Source organism: Athene noctua, chromosome 27 (assembly GCF_965140245.1).
Source record: "Athene noctua chromosome 27, bAthNoc1.hap1.1, whole genome shotgun sequence".
Classification (NCBI taxonomy): Eukaryota; Metazoa; Chordata; class Aves; order Strigiformes; family Strigidae; genus Athene; species Athene noctua.
Genome location: NC_134063.1, coordinates 8,041,941 through 8,058,814, shown reverse-complemented (window position 1 = coordinate 8,058,814; position 16,874 = coordinate 8,041,941). Strand labels below are relative to the sequence as shown.

Here is a 16,874-nt window from a genome sequence, read left to right as displayed (position 1 = left end):
AACCTGAAGGATGGACAGGGGAAAAACTTCTCCATCTTGCCCAAAGGTTCAAACTGCAGAGGCCACTGGAAAGATTAACAACCAGAGTCTAGTTTCAGACCCCAACCAAACATTCAGGCCCCCTACTCCGCTTCCTCAGAATGTCTCTCAGCTTTGCCAGCTGCAATATCCTGCAGTGTTCACATGAAGAAACTCAAGTACTGGTCCAGGCTGGCTTCACACCAGCACTTGTGTGAAAAGAGTGGAGGGGAGAATGTGATGCTTTGACCTCTGCCAAAACCCCTCCAAGTCACCTGCATTCCCTGGTAACATCACAGGCTGTGGATCCTGACAGATGGCCCATGGTGAGCCCTTGCTCCTGGAAGCACAGGAGACAGCCTGTCCACAGGGATGCCCTCTGCTCAAGCTCTGCCGGGTCCCTGCATTAATCCTTGTGCCCAACCATCTGAGTTAGTGCTGCAGCATCTCAACCCCTGGTGCATTCCCAGAGTCTCTCTCTGCTCTAATGCTGCTGCTCTCTGTAATTTTCCATTCCCGTGTCCCTGCATTCCCAAGCCATCATGGCATCCATGAGCTCTCCCCCTGATGTAGCCACATTTCAGCACCCCCATCACTGCTCCTAAACTGCCCATATTCCCAGCTTGGATCAATACCAATTTCTGCCAATTACTTGCCTATCTTTCAGCAAGTCCTTCTTTGTTCTGCACAGAAATAAAACTGTAACTGTACCTTGCCAGAAGAATTACTTTTTTAAACCTCCCCCCCTCCACTTCCTTCCTCTATTCTTCTTCCCCTTCTTCTTCAGGAGCAATTTTATGTAATTTGCAACTGTCTGGCTGCAAATGAAAAGAGACACAAAGCATTTCTGCGAAATATTGAAAAGCTGGCTGCTTCTCCCTCAAATTTCACTTAGCAAGAGGCTTTAACTTGGTGTGTGATCACTGCATGTCATTAATAACCTCTCAAATTCCTTTCAGAACTCAGCAAAGTGAAGGCACAATCACAAATCAAAGGCATGGGTTATGGAGATATAATATCATTTCACTGAGCTGGGGAGGAGTGTGCCAGGGAGTGGGGAGAAGGTGAAACACTGCACTGGCTGGCAGCTGAAGAGGACACTAGACTTAGGAAGAAGCATAAGGGCTTGATTCCCTCTCTGCTTTTCAGATCCGAAGACCTCATCTGTTCAGCCTCCACGGGTTGCGCACCTTTCCCCAAGCCCTGTGGACTCAGGCCATAAAGGGAGCTGGTTTCTGTTTTGTTCCTTGGGCAGATCTGTCTCCATCTCTTGTTGGAGTCTTTAGAGCCTGTCGAACTGCTTTACTGGGACTGAGTCAGACTTAATTGTGCAGTTCCCCAGCTTGTCCTCAGGGAGCAAAACTGGGGAATGTAAAACAGGATCTTTGCACATGCAGGACACAGAAAGTACTGTGAAGGGCACGGAGCAGAAGCGTGTCAAGGCTGGCTAGGACATGGCGCAGGGTGGAGAACTGACCGTGATGCTGGATGCTGCACAGCACGAGTTGCTGCCAGCAAGGTGTCATGTGCTTCCTGCTTGTCACCTGCACCAACGACGGTGATGGGCAGGCCTGTCTTGCTGTGTGTCAGCCCTTCGGCTGTGCTGAGGTTCACAGGTTGCTGTCCGCATCTGCGGGTCCACACCACAATGTGTGGAAACAGGCTCCCACCCACACAGCCGCAAGGCAAGCATTCTGCCTACCCCCGCGGACAGCAAGGGCACAGACACTTGGCATCCTTGTAAGCTCCTTAGCAAGCCTGGGTGATCAGACACTTCTACTAACTCACAGAGAATGTACTTTACCTCTGTTCTAGGAAGCTCCATCCTTCCTCCCCAAAAGAAGATTCATGCGTTTGTTACTTCCCAACTGCACTGATAGCAATTCACCAGCCCTGAAAGCTGATAAGCGTTTCAGAAAATACAATATACAGCTGACAGTCTTCTTGCTTTACACCCTGAGCACACCAGCCCTTCAAAAAGGAGGTGAAAGCCAAAAATCTGTCTACCTTCAGAGAAAGATACTAAGCCTTACTGTCAAAAAATAAGCTTTTTTGAGTTTAAATTCTATTTAGTTACCATACATCCAACAGCTCTCACTTTAAAAATAAGCAGGAATTTTGATCTACCAAAAGAACAACTTGCCAAAAATGCCACAAAACCAGAGAGAGACCACGGCGATTCCTATTGACTTATGTGGAAAACCTACAACATGAAACCTCAGGAAAGCTACACTGCAGGTAGGACCCTGCAGGAACAACACGGCAGCACTCCCAGACGGGCTGACGTCGCTAGCATCAGATCTGGAGGGCCTAAGCAACACCTCTGCGGGCACAGGCCTACCCAGTGACGGAAGAGAACCCAGGAGTCCTGCTCCAGCTCCAGCTGCCCAATCACAGCCTAAGGACCTATCACAAACCATATCAAAGCATTTCCTTAAATCTGTCCTTACCAAACCCCCAATCTAGACTAAGCAAGCCATTTGTCTCTATTCAGGTTCATGAACTGTTGAGATCAACCACTAGTCTCTGCATTGATACCAACACACCTGGGCACTTGGGCACCTGTGGTTCCTTTGCAATACAATGGCCAGTACAGATTACCGACAGGATCCTTTCTATGCCTCTTTGATACCTTGCTGTCTCTAAACACACTGATGCTTGGTCATGCTTTCAGATGACAGATTGTGTCACCCTACACTGATGTCATACACTCTTAAACTTTCTTCCTGCTATTGCTACGGGCAATAAAGAGATAGTTAATGTGTAAAACAAACAAGAAGTCACTTGTTTACTATGACCCATTTACTGAAATCCCAGCAGTGTGGTCCACTACATTCTGTTCTCTGTTAAATGCTAGGGTGCTCATTATATTTCTGGTGAGAGGCTTTGCCACAGAGTTCATCAAAAGATGATCTAGATGTGAATGTACAGAGATGAAATTTCACAGCCTCGTTCCCAAAATAGGGAAACAATCAGTTACCTTGCCTTTCCAGAGTACTCTGTCATCAGATGGGTCAGAGGGATCGGTAATACTATTACTAAAGGTAAAAGGTATACTATTACTACTGATCCAGAGGGATCGGTACTACTACTACTAAAACAGACACAAGCAAACCAGGCTAAGAAAATAGTGCTGAAAGCTACCTCAAGCCAGCCAGCCCATGTCCGTGCCAAGACCAACTCCATGAACATCTGGATGGAGGTCTGTTCTGTTCTGGTAGTAACCGTCTCTAAATGACCACTACAATGACCTAAGAGAGAGAATCCCGCTTTCTTGGTCATTGAGGGACTTTCCAGAAGAGAAACTAAATGTGATGAAGTGGTGTACTGCCAACCTGAAAACAGACAGCTCCAAATGCAGCACAGTTCACCTTTATTTTAAACCTGAAGCTTAATTACACCACAATGCTCATTAACTGTCTCCAGACAAACACGTTCGAAAGTATTCAGCTAGCACAGACTTCTTACCGTTCCCAAGCAGTTTCTTACACCTCCCTTAACGTGAAAAGCCTTTAGACCACCACAGATAAACTGCCGCTTTAAATACTACTCCATGCAGCACTCTATAACCACTGAGAGCACAAACAGTAGAGAACATAGTGAAACACGCAACAAATTCCCAGTGTAGAACTGCAGCAAAACTGAGATTCCCCTGACTTCACCGAGCCCCACATGAATAACCACTCAAAGTCCCTCTGCAGGTACTAGGTAGAGACATGTCTGTGTTCTCCGTTGTGTACAGCACTGTGCCATGACTCATCATGACTGCTCCTCCATCCCTCGGCTTGTTCTTTATAGACTCTGCCAATTCTGCCTCAGACCAACACCCACAGAAGATTACATTGCTTTGGCCTGAAAGGCTGACCTTTTCCCCTCGCACAAAATTAACTCAAACAGTATCTGAGCACCTGATAATCTGGCCCTTGATGCCCTGAGATAACCTGAAACAGTAAAGATCCTACTAAGTGGCAATTAAGTTACATGCATTTTCCATCTCTCAAAATGTCAACACAAAGGAAGCACAGGTAAATAAATATGGAAAAGGATGTGTGCATGTGGAAGTCTTCAGAGGAGCTGGGAGAGGTGAAGGAAGGTATGTGGACCTGTATGGGCTGAAGAGCAAATGTTATGGTTAAGAATTCCTAACACCTCTCCAGAGACCCCTGGTTTACATTAATTATTCTGTTGCCTTGAGCACTCAGGGCCTCCAGTGAGCTTCCCTCTGTAAGTACCCAACTCCTCCACCTACTTGCCTCCAAACGAATCCTTCCAAAGTGTTTCATCAATCCCCTCAACACAGCAAGGGAAATGCCTAGTCAAAGCTCTCAAATCATACCAAAATGAGAAGGGAAACAATTCAGAACTCTTTTCAGCTCACCAGTAGGTCCCAGGCAGGCAGAAGACCTCCCTGCAAGGAGGGACCTGTTCCGCAGTGCCTGGCCTCCCAAGATCCCCACTGTACTTTTCTCCCAACACCAGCTGCGGAGAGAGCAGGACCCAGGAACAGCTAGTTCAGCAGTTTTGGTCTCACCTATAAAACCCACTTCTCTTGCAAACAATGGTTTGTGCAAGTGTATTTTTTTTTCTGAGAAGCTGATACAACTCAGCCGCCGCACTAGAAGTCATTTTGGGTCTTGCACAGAGTCGCCCAACAAATTGTCCAGGCACCCTGCAGGGCAATGGCAGACTAAGAGCAGATGTACCAGGAAGTTCTGCACACCTGGAGGAAAATGATACCTTGTCTTGTCTCCTGTCAGCTTTCCAGCAAGTCCACTGTGCAGGCTGGGTCCACGCACTTCACCCAAAAGCCCACAGCTCCCTAGTGACAGGGACAGATAGCTGAAGACATCGCATCACATGACAAAGACCGAAGAGGAGCACAGAAATAGGCTTGGCTGGAGTTACATGAGGCAGCCTTGGCAAGGTGGAGAAAAGAGCAGCAGCTCTATGAAGAGCAGCACTGTGCTCTGATCCCACATCCCTTGTTGTAACCAAACCACATTCCTTTTCACAAGCAGAGAAATTAATCTAAGCCACTTCTCACCCTCACTTCCTCCCCTGACAATCCACCATTTGCCCGCTCATGCCATGAGCTCCAGGCACAATTCACTGGGACTTACCCCTGGCAAAGTCTTCTGCTCATGCAGTGCTGTCTGGGCTTTGATGGCAGAGTCTCGGGCGCAGTACGTGAGGAACGCACAACCTGCAGTGGATACAAATGTCAAGTTAGACCTGCAGCTGTGCATCAACACAACATTCCTCTTCAGTAACAGCAGGTGATTGAAGAACTACAGATGCTGCCCTGTTCCATCAGGCCTCCACCCCAACATTTCTACTCAGGTACAGGGGAAGTGCCTACGAACTGCCCTTGTGTGGGGTGAGAGGGCAGAGGGGGAGGCTTGCTAATTAAAGGTGCACATGTTTCCTAATTTGGATGTGTTGAAGACTCTAGGGAAAAAGACAAACAACATGAAAAGACTTGTAGGTCCCATCCGAGGTCTGCTGAAGTCCTGGAAAAGGGTCTTAGTGAATTCAATAGGTTTGAAACAGGTGTCAAATAAGGTGAGAAACAACAGGAGAGCAAAATGTAAGCTAACGTTGCCCATGGGAGAAATAGCCAAGGATCAGAGGAGATGCAAGGACCAGTACGATTACTGATACCAAAAAAAAAAAAAAAAAAAGGAAAGAGGAAGAGCATCTGGGATTTTAGGCTCACGTGAACGAGATTCACAGACTCATGGAAAGATACAGAAGGAGAGGCCTGGCTTTCTGTGCCATACATACACCCATACAGTATGCACAAACACACACAAATAATGCATATGCATAACAAGGGAAATACAGAGAACAGCAAAGCATAATGCATTCTGCAAGGGCCAACTTAGAAGCAAGATTAAAAGTACATGGAAGAGACCACATCCTGACAAGAGAGTCAAGATCTGACCCAACATCTTAGCCTAACACCAGAGCCAAGGGAGGGGTGGAGGAATTGTAGCCCCTCTAGAAAGAGGAGGAATCATCTCTGGGTGCTCTGATGCTAAGAATAATCAAATGAAACTAAGCAAAGGAAAAATCTGGCTGGTTATCAAGAAACATTTCCTAGCAGAGAGAGATTTATTAGACTGTGGAATGATCTCCCCAGGGAAGTGCCTGGAGCTCCACCACTTGAATTGCTTCAGACGAGGGTGGGCAAAGCACTGGTGAAGGGACTCAAAGGCTAGAATGCATCTGACCCCCTCACTCATCCCCCCTCCTATTTGCAGTGGCATTTCACATCCTAAGCAAAGGCAGGGCATGTCCCTTCAGCTTGTTGCTAAATGTCCATCTATATTGTTGTGCTGGGGCTGCAGATGCACTGTTATGGCCCAAACAGAGAGGCCCATTCTTTTGCCCCCACATTCTTGTGTCTGGCTTTGGATACTCCAAAGCTGCTTCAGCTCTCTATGGACCCAAAGGTGGATGCAGGACAGGGACTGTCCTGGTCTGTCCCCTCCACCCCAGAATGACTCCATGGTACACAACACTTTTAGGCCATGCAGAAGGCAGCTGCTTAAGACAATCCCAACCAATGGCATTATGCTGTTCTTCCATCCCAACTCCAATCAGTTGCTGCTGCTAAACAAATCACATCTGCTCTCGCAGCTCTTCTTAGGAAAAAAAAAATAAAAACCTCCATAAACACACAACTGCTGTGATGTCAAGCATCAGAAAAAGTCTCAAAAGAACCAGAGAGCCCAAACCCTATGGCTAACAGATTTAGAGGCCTGGCCACCAAAGCCCCAAACACAGATGCTTGCCTGATTCCACCTGCTGCTCCAGTCTGCTACTTTGAAAGTCACACGATACCCATTCTAAGTTAACTGGGGTCAAGTTTAGCACACAAAACTCTGAAGTCAGGACCAAGTAAGTTATTCCCCCGAGAGCTTCAATGCATTGGTACCATGCCCACATGCAATGAAGACACCATCCTTGCCTCAAGAGAATTAGCCATCAAACCCAAGAAAACTAAGACTAGGAGAGGAATAAGTCTATATGAAGCTACCTGCTGAGTTAAGCACTCAAACCCAGTCCACTGAGTCCCAATTCTAGTGCTCAGGAACATCAAAAACTGAGGTAATACACAGTGGCAGGCTCAAAGACCACAGCCCATGTGAGGACAAGGATAAAATGAGGATTGGAGAAAGGTGCACCGTTTAGTGGGTGTAAATGAGAGACACTCCTCACATGGGGATAAAGAGTTATTTTGGAAAGTACTGTTATCATGCTAGATAAGGGATCTGTAAAGCCCAGCAACACCTACACTCACCAGCACCAATCCAAAGAAGTGCCATGAGCCCCTTCCCTAGAGCCCTCCAGTCCTTGTCTTCCCTACAGCAAAGGCAGCCCCAAATACTGTTCATCTTTTAGATGCTCCTGTCTTGGGTATTTGTACCAAGAGGTAGCAGCCTCTGGAGACTGAAGCATCCTGCAGCTATGGAACATGAAGATGCCTCACTCAAACCTCCTGCTTCACTCCCACTGCAATCCTTGCTGCTGGTCTGCTTTTCAAGCATGTGGGTACTTCCTCCCTTCACTCAAGCATGAAACACACTTGGGCAGCCTCTAACAACAGGCTGTGTCTGGGCTGGACTGGGACAAGCAAGCCTATGGGCACAGGACAGCCCTGTCCACTGCTCTGTCCCTGAGCTCTCCATGCCTCTAAGCTTTCAGGATATTCAGCTCATTCATTTCATCTTGTTCTTACTTCCCAAATGGCAGGAATCTGTGAGGCTGAACTGGCTGTGGAAAGGAGGGAGTTGAAGAGGTCAGCTACATCCTTTAGAAAACATGATTACTGTCCTCCACAGCCAGAAGTTTTGGAGGTAGGATGCTGGAGTCAATTCTAGTCTCTTTGCAAAGTCCTGGTCAGAAATACAGAGAGGGGTTTTGCAGAAACACTACACCCTAAGCCTGACTGTGTAACAAATAATTGGGAAAAAGAACTTTCCTTCCTGAAGAGACATTATCTCTTGCAACCTAACTCTTCAGCTGCTCCTTAGAATACAGCAAGTAAGTGAAACACCAGCCATTTTCCACAACCTCCCATTGTCCCCTGCCTCCACCCAGGTGCCTAAATCTTACAGAAGTACCAGAGACTCAAGGAAAGCCACGTTTTCACAGCCAGTAAGGGCTTTCATGCTGTGACAGGACCCTGCTTACCATGTCTTTCATGGGTTCTTCAGGCTCCTAAAACTCTGAGCCTGACAAAGGCACCCGGGGATCCACTCAACAGTGATATGTCCACAGAGGTGCAAAGGGACCCAACGCTCTCACTAGGTTTTCTCACTTCTGCGTTCCCTGCCTTAGTTAACAGCAAACTCAGTCAACAGGCTTATGCCCCTTTGGGCACTTCTAACACCAAGTCAGCTACCTCTGCTGAGACATGGGACATGGTGTTAAAAAGTACTGGCCTTGAAGGTCCCAGCCACCCTGCCATCCAGGTGGTGTTGATGACCCAGTCGCAGAACAGGGAAGCATAACAGCACCCAGAGCACTGTCTATAAAATCAAGATGTTACAAGTCCTAAAAGGGGGAACTTGGACCGGCGCTGCTGCTGGACAGTGAGAGGCATGACCCTTGGTGGCCAGCGACACCTCCACCATCATCTGCTTCCTCTGAGGACTGGGTGACTCACCTTCTTTTATATGATTTTTCAAGTCTGGATTATGATTGTTATATTTATACAACAAACCATGTATTAACATCTGACCAGACCTGCAGGGGTTCCAGGTGACTGGAAATCCTAAATTAAGTTGTAATATAAATTCTGTACTATAATACTTACAGACTGTACTATAGTGATGCTGATTATAGAAATCCAGTGCCATTCTAATCCCAAATTGTGGGCTATGCCAACTGTAAAATTCTATTACGAAAATAAAGCCTTAAGCATAACTATGTCTTGGTGCCATCATCATTTTGACAAGGATGCCTAAAACAACCTGTATATCCCCTTAGTGTGGGGTGACCCACTCTACTCCCACTGGCTCCAGGAGGGTTTCCCTGTAAGCAGAACCCAGCCTAGTTCCACTTGCAAGAGACTGCAGCAAACACAAACAAAACGATATTTTGTGCCTGGTTGTCCCTACAAGCCACACACTGACTCTGAGATTTACAGTCCCTTCAGATCCTAAACATGACTCCAGACATCAGCAGTCTAAAGCCCTGAGCAAGAAAAGGCTGCCAGTTTGCAGGAGAGCGGTCTCTAGATTCAGCTTAGCATTAGAAATCACATCAAATACTTCAGCAGGGGAAGCATGGAGTCAGCAAGGAGCTTATCTACAAGCCTGAAGAAGCCGAGTCAAAACTCAGCTGCCAGTGGGGCAAGTTAGGCTGACGTTACTGCCTCCCTGACCTCTGGAAAAGCCACCCATCTGTCCACGCGCTGTGCGCTTACTCCACTCACCCCGAGAGAGGACTGCTCCTGCCACGCCATTCTCCTGCAGTTCAGTTTAGTGTCTCACACTCCAGAAGCTCTCCACCTGCCCTACCACAGGTATGGCTAGGAGACCCATCCAGGAGAGCACAGTTGACACTCATGGAAGAACGGCCTTCTGCCCAATCCTGGAACACAAGGCCAAAGATCTCCACTTGATTCTCCCTGCTTGGTCTCCTCTGATCCATTCCAAAAGCCTGTTCAAATGCCTGCCTGCTCTTCCCATAAAAATATTAGCTTTAAGACAAACATTACCATTAACATGCAAATGTATCTGTGATTAACATAAAACTGCCTAATGAATAATATTAGGAGGCTGGAACAGTATCAACTACCAGCAGTCAGGTTGCTGAGACATGAATAGTCAAGCACTAACAAAACCGTTTCGTAACGGTGCTCATGCTTCTCACAGGCCTGTAGGATCCTCCTCCGCCTTCAGTGAACTCTGCAGTTTTCAGCACCTGTACAGGTCAGTCCTAGCTAGCTCTCGGGCTCTCAGCCTCTGCAGCCCAATTCACACCACTGGCAGAGGCCCCTGGCAGGCCTTTTCCACCCTTCCTTCTTCCCTGGGGGCAGAGGCAGCTGCTCAGCGTTACACCAAGCTGCAAGGAATTGCAAGAGGAGTTGCTGGGCTTTACCAGAAGTGCTGGCTTCTCACACAACTGCTTCTCCCCATTTAGGGAAAGAAAGGGAAAAAGCAGATGGAAGCTGCATGTGAGCTGTCAATCGGATCTCACTGCAGATCAGGGAACACGGGGAGAGAAAACCGAATCTGCTGTTACAACTGCCCCAGAAAGATTATGGCTTCTGTATGGCGCAGGAATGAGCGCACAGTTACCCAGACTTCCCAGTCTTCCTCTGCTCAGGGGCTGTGACGCCCTGGCCAGTTCCTCCCATAGTGCTCGAGGCCACAGCAGCTTCTGGGTCAGGCCTGGCACCCTCCAGGCCTGCTGATGCTCACGGGAGCAGCAGCTCTGCGCCAGACTGGCCTTCTTGCACGGAGCCCAAGCCAACGCAGCCAGACCTGGTAAGGCGGGAGGGGAAGGCTAGGGTCAGGGTTGACTGGACCGTGGGTCTAATCTCTTCACTGCACACTAAACTCCCACAACATCCTTGTGGAGGAATGCTTCTTCAGAGAGGTATATTGCCTATTCCCAAACCAGGCCAAGGGTCTACATGTAAACACACGCCACCAGGAAAGGAATCCCCACCTTTTACTTTGTACAAAACCAGGGGCAGACAGAGGAAACTGAAGGCGTGTGGCAATGACCACAGAACAGCCACCAGAAGCAGCCACGCATCTCAGTGGCCTTTTCTGGACAGAACAGAGCACCAACAACCCCTGACCAAAACCTACATCCTCTCAAAAATGTCAAAACCAAAGGGATAGATTCATTTTGCTGCAGGAATCCTGCATTTAGCAGCAAGTTAATGTCACACAGATCTAGCTAATACCAGTGCTGCCCCCTCTAATTTCCACATCTAAGTGGCAGATCCCTAGAATCAGTCTCCTGCCTGGAACCTGACCTCAGACCACACAGCCTATATTTAATATGTCAACTGAAATGAAATGTGCAACTGCCTCAAGGCCCATTCTCCTCCTCACTGGGTTTGAAACCTGGCAACTCACTGTCAGATGGTAGTAGGTTTGGACTCAGTCCCTTGCCCACACAGACACACAAGCACATGACATTTTGGTTCTGAAGTCCCACCAGACATACTTCTTCAGTTAAATTCAAGCCAGCCCTGCTCCCACAAGCTTCAATGAGGAAGTGTTTTCCTTTTGTGCTGGGGTTAGATTTGGCCTTTTGTTTGAAAATAAACTTATTTCTCTGTTGTCCCCTTCCCGCTTTGTTCAGCCTAGAATGGTTCAAGTTGCCACAGCACTCACAGTTTCTCTTACCCTTCCTCCTAAATCTGAAACCAGAGGCATCAGGACCGAACACAACTCAAGCTCCCTCTGGTGCGAACCAAAACGTTCCCACCACGAATCGTTTCAGGTCACAGAGGCCCGGGCTGAGCACTGACAGCCTTCAAGGTACTTACTGTAAGATCCCTGCAGGCTCTGCTCTACATGTGCCAGGGAGTGGAGCTGCGATCACGCTCTGAGATCTCTCAGCAAACGGCTCCGTGAGTTCCCATTCATGGCTGGAGCTGTGGTGATCACAAGGTCCCACACACCTGCTGGGGGTGGGCTAGAACGGCTCCACCGAAGGGAGCTGACATCCTGAACGCCACAGCTTTTCAAAATACCGCTTTCAAATACAACAGTAAGTGCTGCTAAGGAAGCCTCCTCAAACTTATGAGCATCCACTAAAGGTCCTTCAGCGATGACAGCCCCTCATCTCTCCCAGGCTACCACCAAGAAGGCCCCTGATCTACCCCAAACGCCGTGGGCAACAGCAGGTTTGCGGCCGATGGTCTTTGTTACGCGGATCTCAGAACTGCAGCGCCGTGTTCTGCCGGGGAGCGGGTCAGAGACCACCGGGAGGGCGGACAGACGGACGGCCCCCACCGCCCGCGACCTGCAGCAGCGTCAGCCCGCCCCGCGCCCCCCCGCCAGGCCCCGCGCCGCCCGGGCCCGGCCAGAGGGCGCCGACCCCCGCCCGGGGACGCCGACCCGTTCCCGGGCAGCGGGTCCGGGGGCGCGACCGCCCCGGTGGGGGACCAGCACGTCGCGGTGGGTCACGCGTGGAGCCACCCGAGCGAGGGCGGGCGGCCGGACCCGCCGCCCTTTGTGCGCGCCCCGGGAGCGGGCCACGCCGCGCGGGGCCGGGCTCACCCTTGTGCATGCCGGTGTAGCGGTCCTTGAGCACGGTGAGCTCGTAGATCTTGCCGAACTGCTCGAAGAGCGGCTTGAGGTCCTTCTCCTCCAGGTTGCGCGGGATCTGCCCCACGAAGAGCTTGATGGCATCCAGGTCCTTCATGCTGTCGGGCTGCGCGGGGGGCTCCGCGCCGCCGCTGCTGCTCATGGGGGAGGTTCGGCGCGGCGGGCGCGGCGGCTGCGGCGCTGGCGGGAGCGGCGGCGGCGGCGGCTGCCTCCTCGCCTCGCCCTCGGTGAGTCTGGCCATGCCCCGCGCCCGGCGCGGCTGCGGGCGGGGGCGGCGGCGCGGCTGGGAACGGCCCCGCCGCCGGGAACGGGAACGGCCCCGCCGCCGCCGCCGCCTCCAACGGGAACGGCCCCGCCAACGGCCCCGCCGCCGCCAACGGGAACGGCCCCGCCGCCGCGCCACAAAGAGCCGCGCCGCAGCGCCCCCTGCGGGACCGGGGCCGCGGCGGGGGGGGGCGGGACGAGCCCCCCGGGAGGGGCCCCTCGGCGGGGAGAAGCCACCGACAAGCTGGCGGCCACGGACTAGGAGACGCGGCAGCTGCGGCCGCGCCCCGCGGGCCCGGAGGAGGCAGCGCCTCTCTCTCTCGGGGCGTATTTTTAGGGCCCAAGCTCTGGAAACACCGCGGCCCTGGAGCCGGGGGAGAGCGCTAAGCGCCGCGGAGAGGCCCCGCTGCTCAGCGGGCGTGGGAGGTATTATTCGTAGCACCTGGTACTTATCTCAGAAGGACAAATTGTCATCAGCTGCCAGGAAATCAGGCACCGGAGCTTCTTCCAAAATAAGAGCTTGCTCTTGTATTGCTAACAAAAGACAAGACGGAGTGCCCTTCCCCATCCACATCAGAAATCAGGGTTTTGCCCCTTTTTCTCAGTGTCTCAGAGACGGGGTCTGGAGGAAAATAAATTATTAAAAGCAGAAAATTTCTTAACACAGCCCTCCCCCAAAGTGAAGAACCTGCAACAGGGTGGTGAGCACAGCCACAAGCACCAGTTGGGGGGGGGCTTAGCTGCAATGGGGAGCCCCAGGTCTACGACCCTGGCTAGGCCTTTGCCCCAGGCCCTCCTGGGCAAAGCCCCCTTTCTTTTGAGAAGCTCAGCCCCCTCCTAACAACGCCTTGGCCGAGGTGTTTCCAGCCAGGTCTGTTCAGGCTTTGCCTGATGGCTGGCAGCTGCTCACGTGTCTGTGCCGAAGCAGCCATTATTGCTACCAGGGTCAGAGGCGACTCCTCGGTGAGGATGTGGATCACTCTCCCGCCAGCTCCTCCGGTTCTGGCATGAGGCAGCAGGAGATGTCAGTGCTCTGAGCAGCACAGCCCAGGCGGCCCGCGCTGTCCCCGCTCTGCTCCCCCTCCTAGGCCCGGGCGATGCTGAGGCACAGCACACCCAAAGCTTGTGCTCACGGAGCAGCGGCGCTCAGCACCGCAGCTGCGGGGACACGGCACAGCCCAGCTCCGCCGCCCGCAGCCATGCACCACCGGTATCCCACAGGGCATTTCCTCTGCAGCGCGCACAGCTCTTGTCATCACGCCATGCAGTTTATCCTGTCATCCTGCCCCAGTGTCTCTGAAGATGAACAGACTCCCGCACCCTCGTGCTGGGAGAAGGGAGGAGGTTGTTTGCAGAGGTAGCTTGGGCAGAGCCCGATGCTCAACTCTGCTGAATGCGCCAGGCCGGAGGCTTTACAAAGGACCATGGTGCAGGCACAACCCAGCCTCTCTTCCCCTTGCTTAGTCTCCGGTAGGAGCTTTCCACCATCTCCCACCACTCTTGCCCTTGGCTCCTGCAGACCGACGGAGGCTGTGAGCGGAGGAGAGGACCCTGCTATCCAACACACACCCAGTGTGACAACAGCTCCACGTGCCCACACAGCAGCCCGACTCAGCAGACTGCCCTCTTGCTGGCTGCCCAAGTCATATCCTCCTTCCTGCCTTTTCCCCACAGTGCCCCATATACTAACTCAGCTCACCCCCCAGGGTACTGCCTCAAATACTAACCAGATCTGTTATGCTTGATTTTACCCAGAAAGTGGAGAGCTGACTCCAAGCCCCTGCAACAGGAGATACCTGCAGCAGGTTTCAATGCTGATACCTGTGCAGGAAAGGTTAGGAAGAAGAGGGTGGGTTATCAGGGGAAGTGGTGTCCCAATCCTAGGGAGTAGAGGGAGGAACGGAGGTACTGTTCACTGTTCACGTATGAGCACCCACTTGGCTTCCAGGCTAAAGTCATGGCAAGAATGACAGATGCCCCTGCAGAACCAGAGGCACATGCTGGCCCTCCATAGGAAAGCACTGTGGATTCATTTCTCCTCTGTTGTGCTCAGAAGAGCAAGCTAGAGTTCTGCACCTGTCCTTCTCCAGCCATGGCTATGTCCTCACCTGTGTGGGGAGCTGCCAGAACTTAAAGTCCAGCAGATACAAGAGACTGGAATTTGCATCCAGACTTTTTGCTGAAACGGACTCACAAAGGGCCTCAGCTTTTTGGAGCCTGGCCTGAACCCATTCCAAGGTGTCTCAAGACTCTTGCTGTGGAGCTGCCCTGTGTATGAGGATAGTACGGCTCCTAAAATTCACCCTAAACCCCACAGAATTCCCCACACCAGACAGACTTTCTAGTTACATCTCTTGCAGAGTTCTGCCATCTATTCAGAAGCCACAGATGCATCAGCTGGGAAACCTGTGACAAGCCAAGCTGTTCTCATTCTTAACAGCTGCAAACAGATAAGGCGTTCTTAAAACCAAGAAATCTTTATCACAACAGCAGCAAACCTCACCTTGGATGAATCATGGCTAAACAAGTAATCAAGCACTTTTCCATGCCTAGCCTGCTTTTTCATGTTAGCTGCTGCAGCACGAGCTGCTGCTCTCAGCTTATGTTACAGCTCAAGGGACCCACTGCCTCAGGTGGGAAATGTCTATTTAGAAGGAAAGATCTATGTTTTGGAGTCCATGAGTGGACATATAATCACCCCGACTGCAGCAGAGAAAAACAGACATGAAAACACTGCTGATAAATGAAAAATAGAACAGCTGTCAATCGGCACCTGAAAAGAGTTTATAGAGCTGGACACAGAAATATACCACAGTAACAGGATTAAGGGGTAGATAAAAGATAGTCATAGCACCAAGAGAGAGTGAAAAAGGGAAACGACAGGTCACTTTTCAGATGAAGAAGAAACATGTTGCATCTGTCACTGAGGAGGCTGCAAGGGAGAGCTAGAAGGGGCACAGCAGAGCTCAGATGTGTGATTCCCGAGGGATGAAGGAACAAATTCTGCCCAAACCTGAGACATTGCTTCAAAAAAGAAATTTTTGAATTAAAAAAGAAAACCACATTGTGTGCCCAAGAAATTTCTCTTCTACAGAGAGACGTTTGCTAGTAAAAATATCCAAGGTGTTTAAACACATCTATACTTCCCTGGCTTCTTGTGGCATATGAGTGTTTGGATTTAGACAGGGGCAGCTTAAGATAAAAGGTGAAGAGGTCCAGTCCAGTGGCCCAAATTTGAGAAGGGCTCAAACAAATGACACAGGAACAGCAAGATACACTTAGCCTTTAGGAGCACCTGCCCTTTCCTTCCAGCTCCTAAAGGCAGGCATCAAGGAATGGAGAAAATATAAGCTGGAGCTCTGAAGTTCCACATCTCCTAGGAGACAGCACTTGAGGCAGGAAATCCTCACAGCAGCCCAGAAAAAAGGAGGGGAAGGATATATCAAGGATTCTTCAAGACAATCTGCCTTCCTTTACCTGTTTGCTCCCCAGGTAAAAGAGCCAAAGGACTAGTTAAGACAGTCCTGGCAGAAAATATCCGAGCAACAACATAGTATCTCAAGAAGATAAAAAGTTCATTCCTGTAACGTGATTGTCTCTGGTCTGGAGCAAAAGGTTCTGCAGAGAAAACCGCTCCAAAACAGACAGATTAACAGTTTACAACAAAAACACCCTCTCTGTGTAAAAGATTACAACGCGATAAACTTTCATCTTCTCTTGTTTACCAAGACCTTGCGTTGACCTTTCATAGGATATCTGTTATCCCAACCAGTTTAAGATTAGGATTTTTTTGTATTTTAACTTTGCAACAAAAAAAACCCCAACCTAAATTTAAAGCTTGTGGATTTTATGACCAGAAGTTGTCTATAGCAGTAGGCAGATTGGAAATGCACATCTAAGATTCCTGATATCTTTCTGATCAAGAGCAGCTGTTCTTTGAGGATTTAAAAAAAAAAAAAAAAAAAGCCTTGTTGCCTGTTACACAAAAAGTTTAGGTTGTTTTCAAACCACTTCTTCCAACACTTGAAAGAAAGCTAGTCAGAAAACAATGAAACGTGGCCGCCCTTTCCCAGTTAAGGGGAGGCCACTTATCAGTTCTAGAACCATGCAGTATTCAACTGAGCTGATCAAATTCAGTTTGGACCTGGTTTTAATCAGCAAAGATATTAAACTCTGCTGATTTGATCTGGATTCTCCCTCTGCCCCCCAAACACCCCTGGAGCATGCATTGTGCGCAGAGATGGTTGTTTCTGTCACATGCTTTAGCCCGGGTACCCCAGGGCTGGG

At 50.2% G+C, this 16,874-nt stretch overlaps 1 protein-coding gene across 5 annotated transcripts in view; it reads right to left on the bottom strand.

The window, feature by feature from the left end:
* The window catches only part of CELF5 (CUGBP Elav-like family member 5), a 40,009-nt gene extending 27,312 nt beyond the window's left edge, over positions 1-12,697 (bottom strand). For all 5 annotated transcript variants that reach the window (XR_012635250.1, XR_012635251.1, XM_074928157.1 and 2 more), the window contains exons 1-2: positions 12,276-12,697; positions 5,139-5,221 (exon numbers count right to left, since the gene is read on the bottom strand). Coding sequence is in view for 3 of the 5 variants with exons in the window: in XM_074928157.1 (XP_074784258.1) it covers positions 5,139-5,221; positions 12,276-12,564 (372 nt within the window). In the remaining 2 variants the exon portion in view is untranslated. The remainder of the gene's footprint in view (positions 1-5,138; positions 5,222-12,275) is intronic.
* Positions 12,698-16,874: the final 4,177 nt, after the last annotated feature.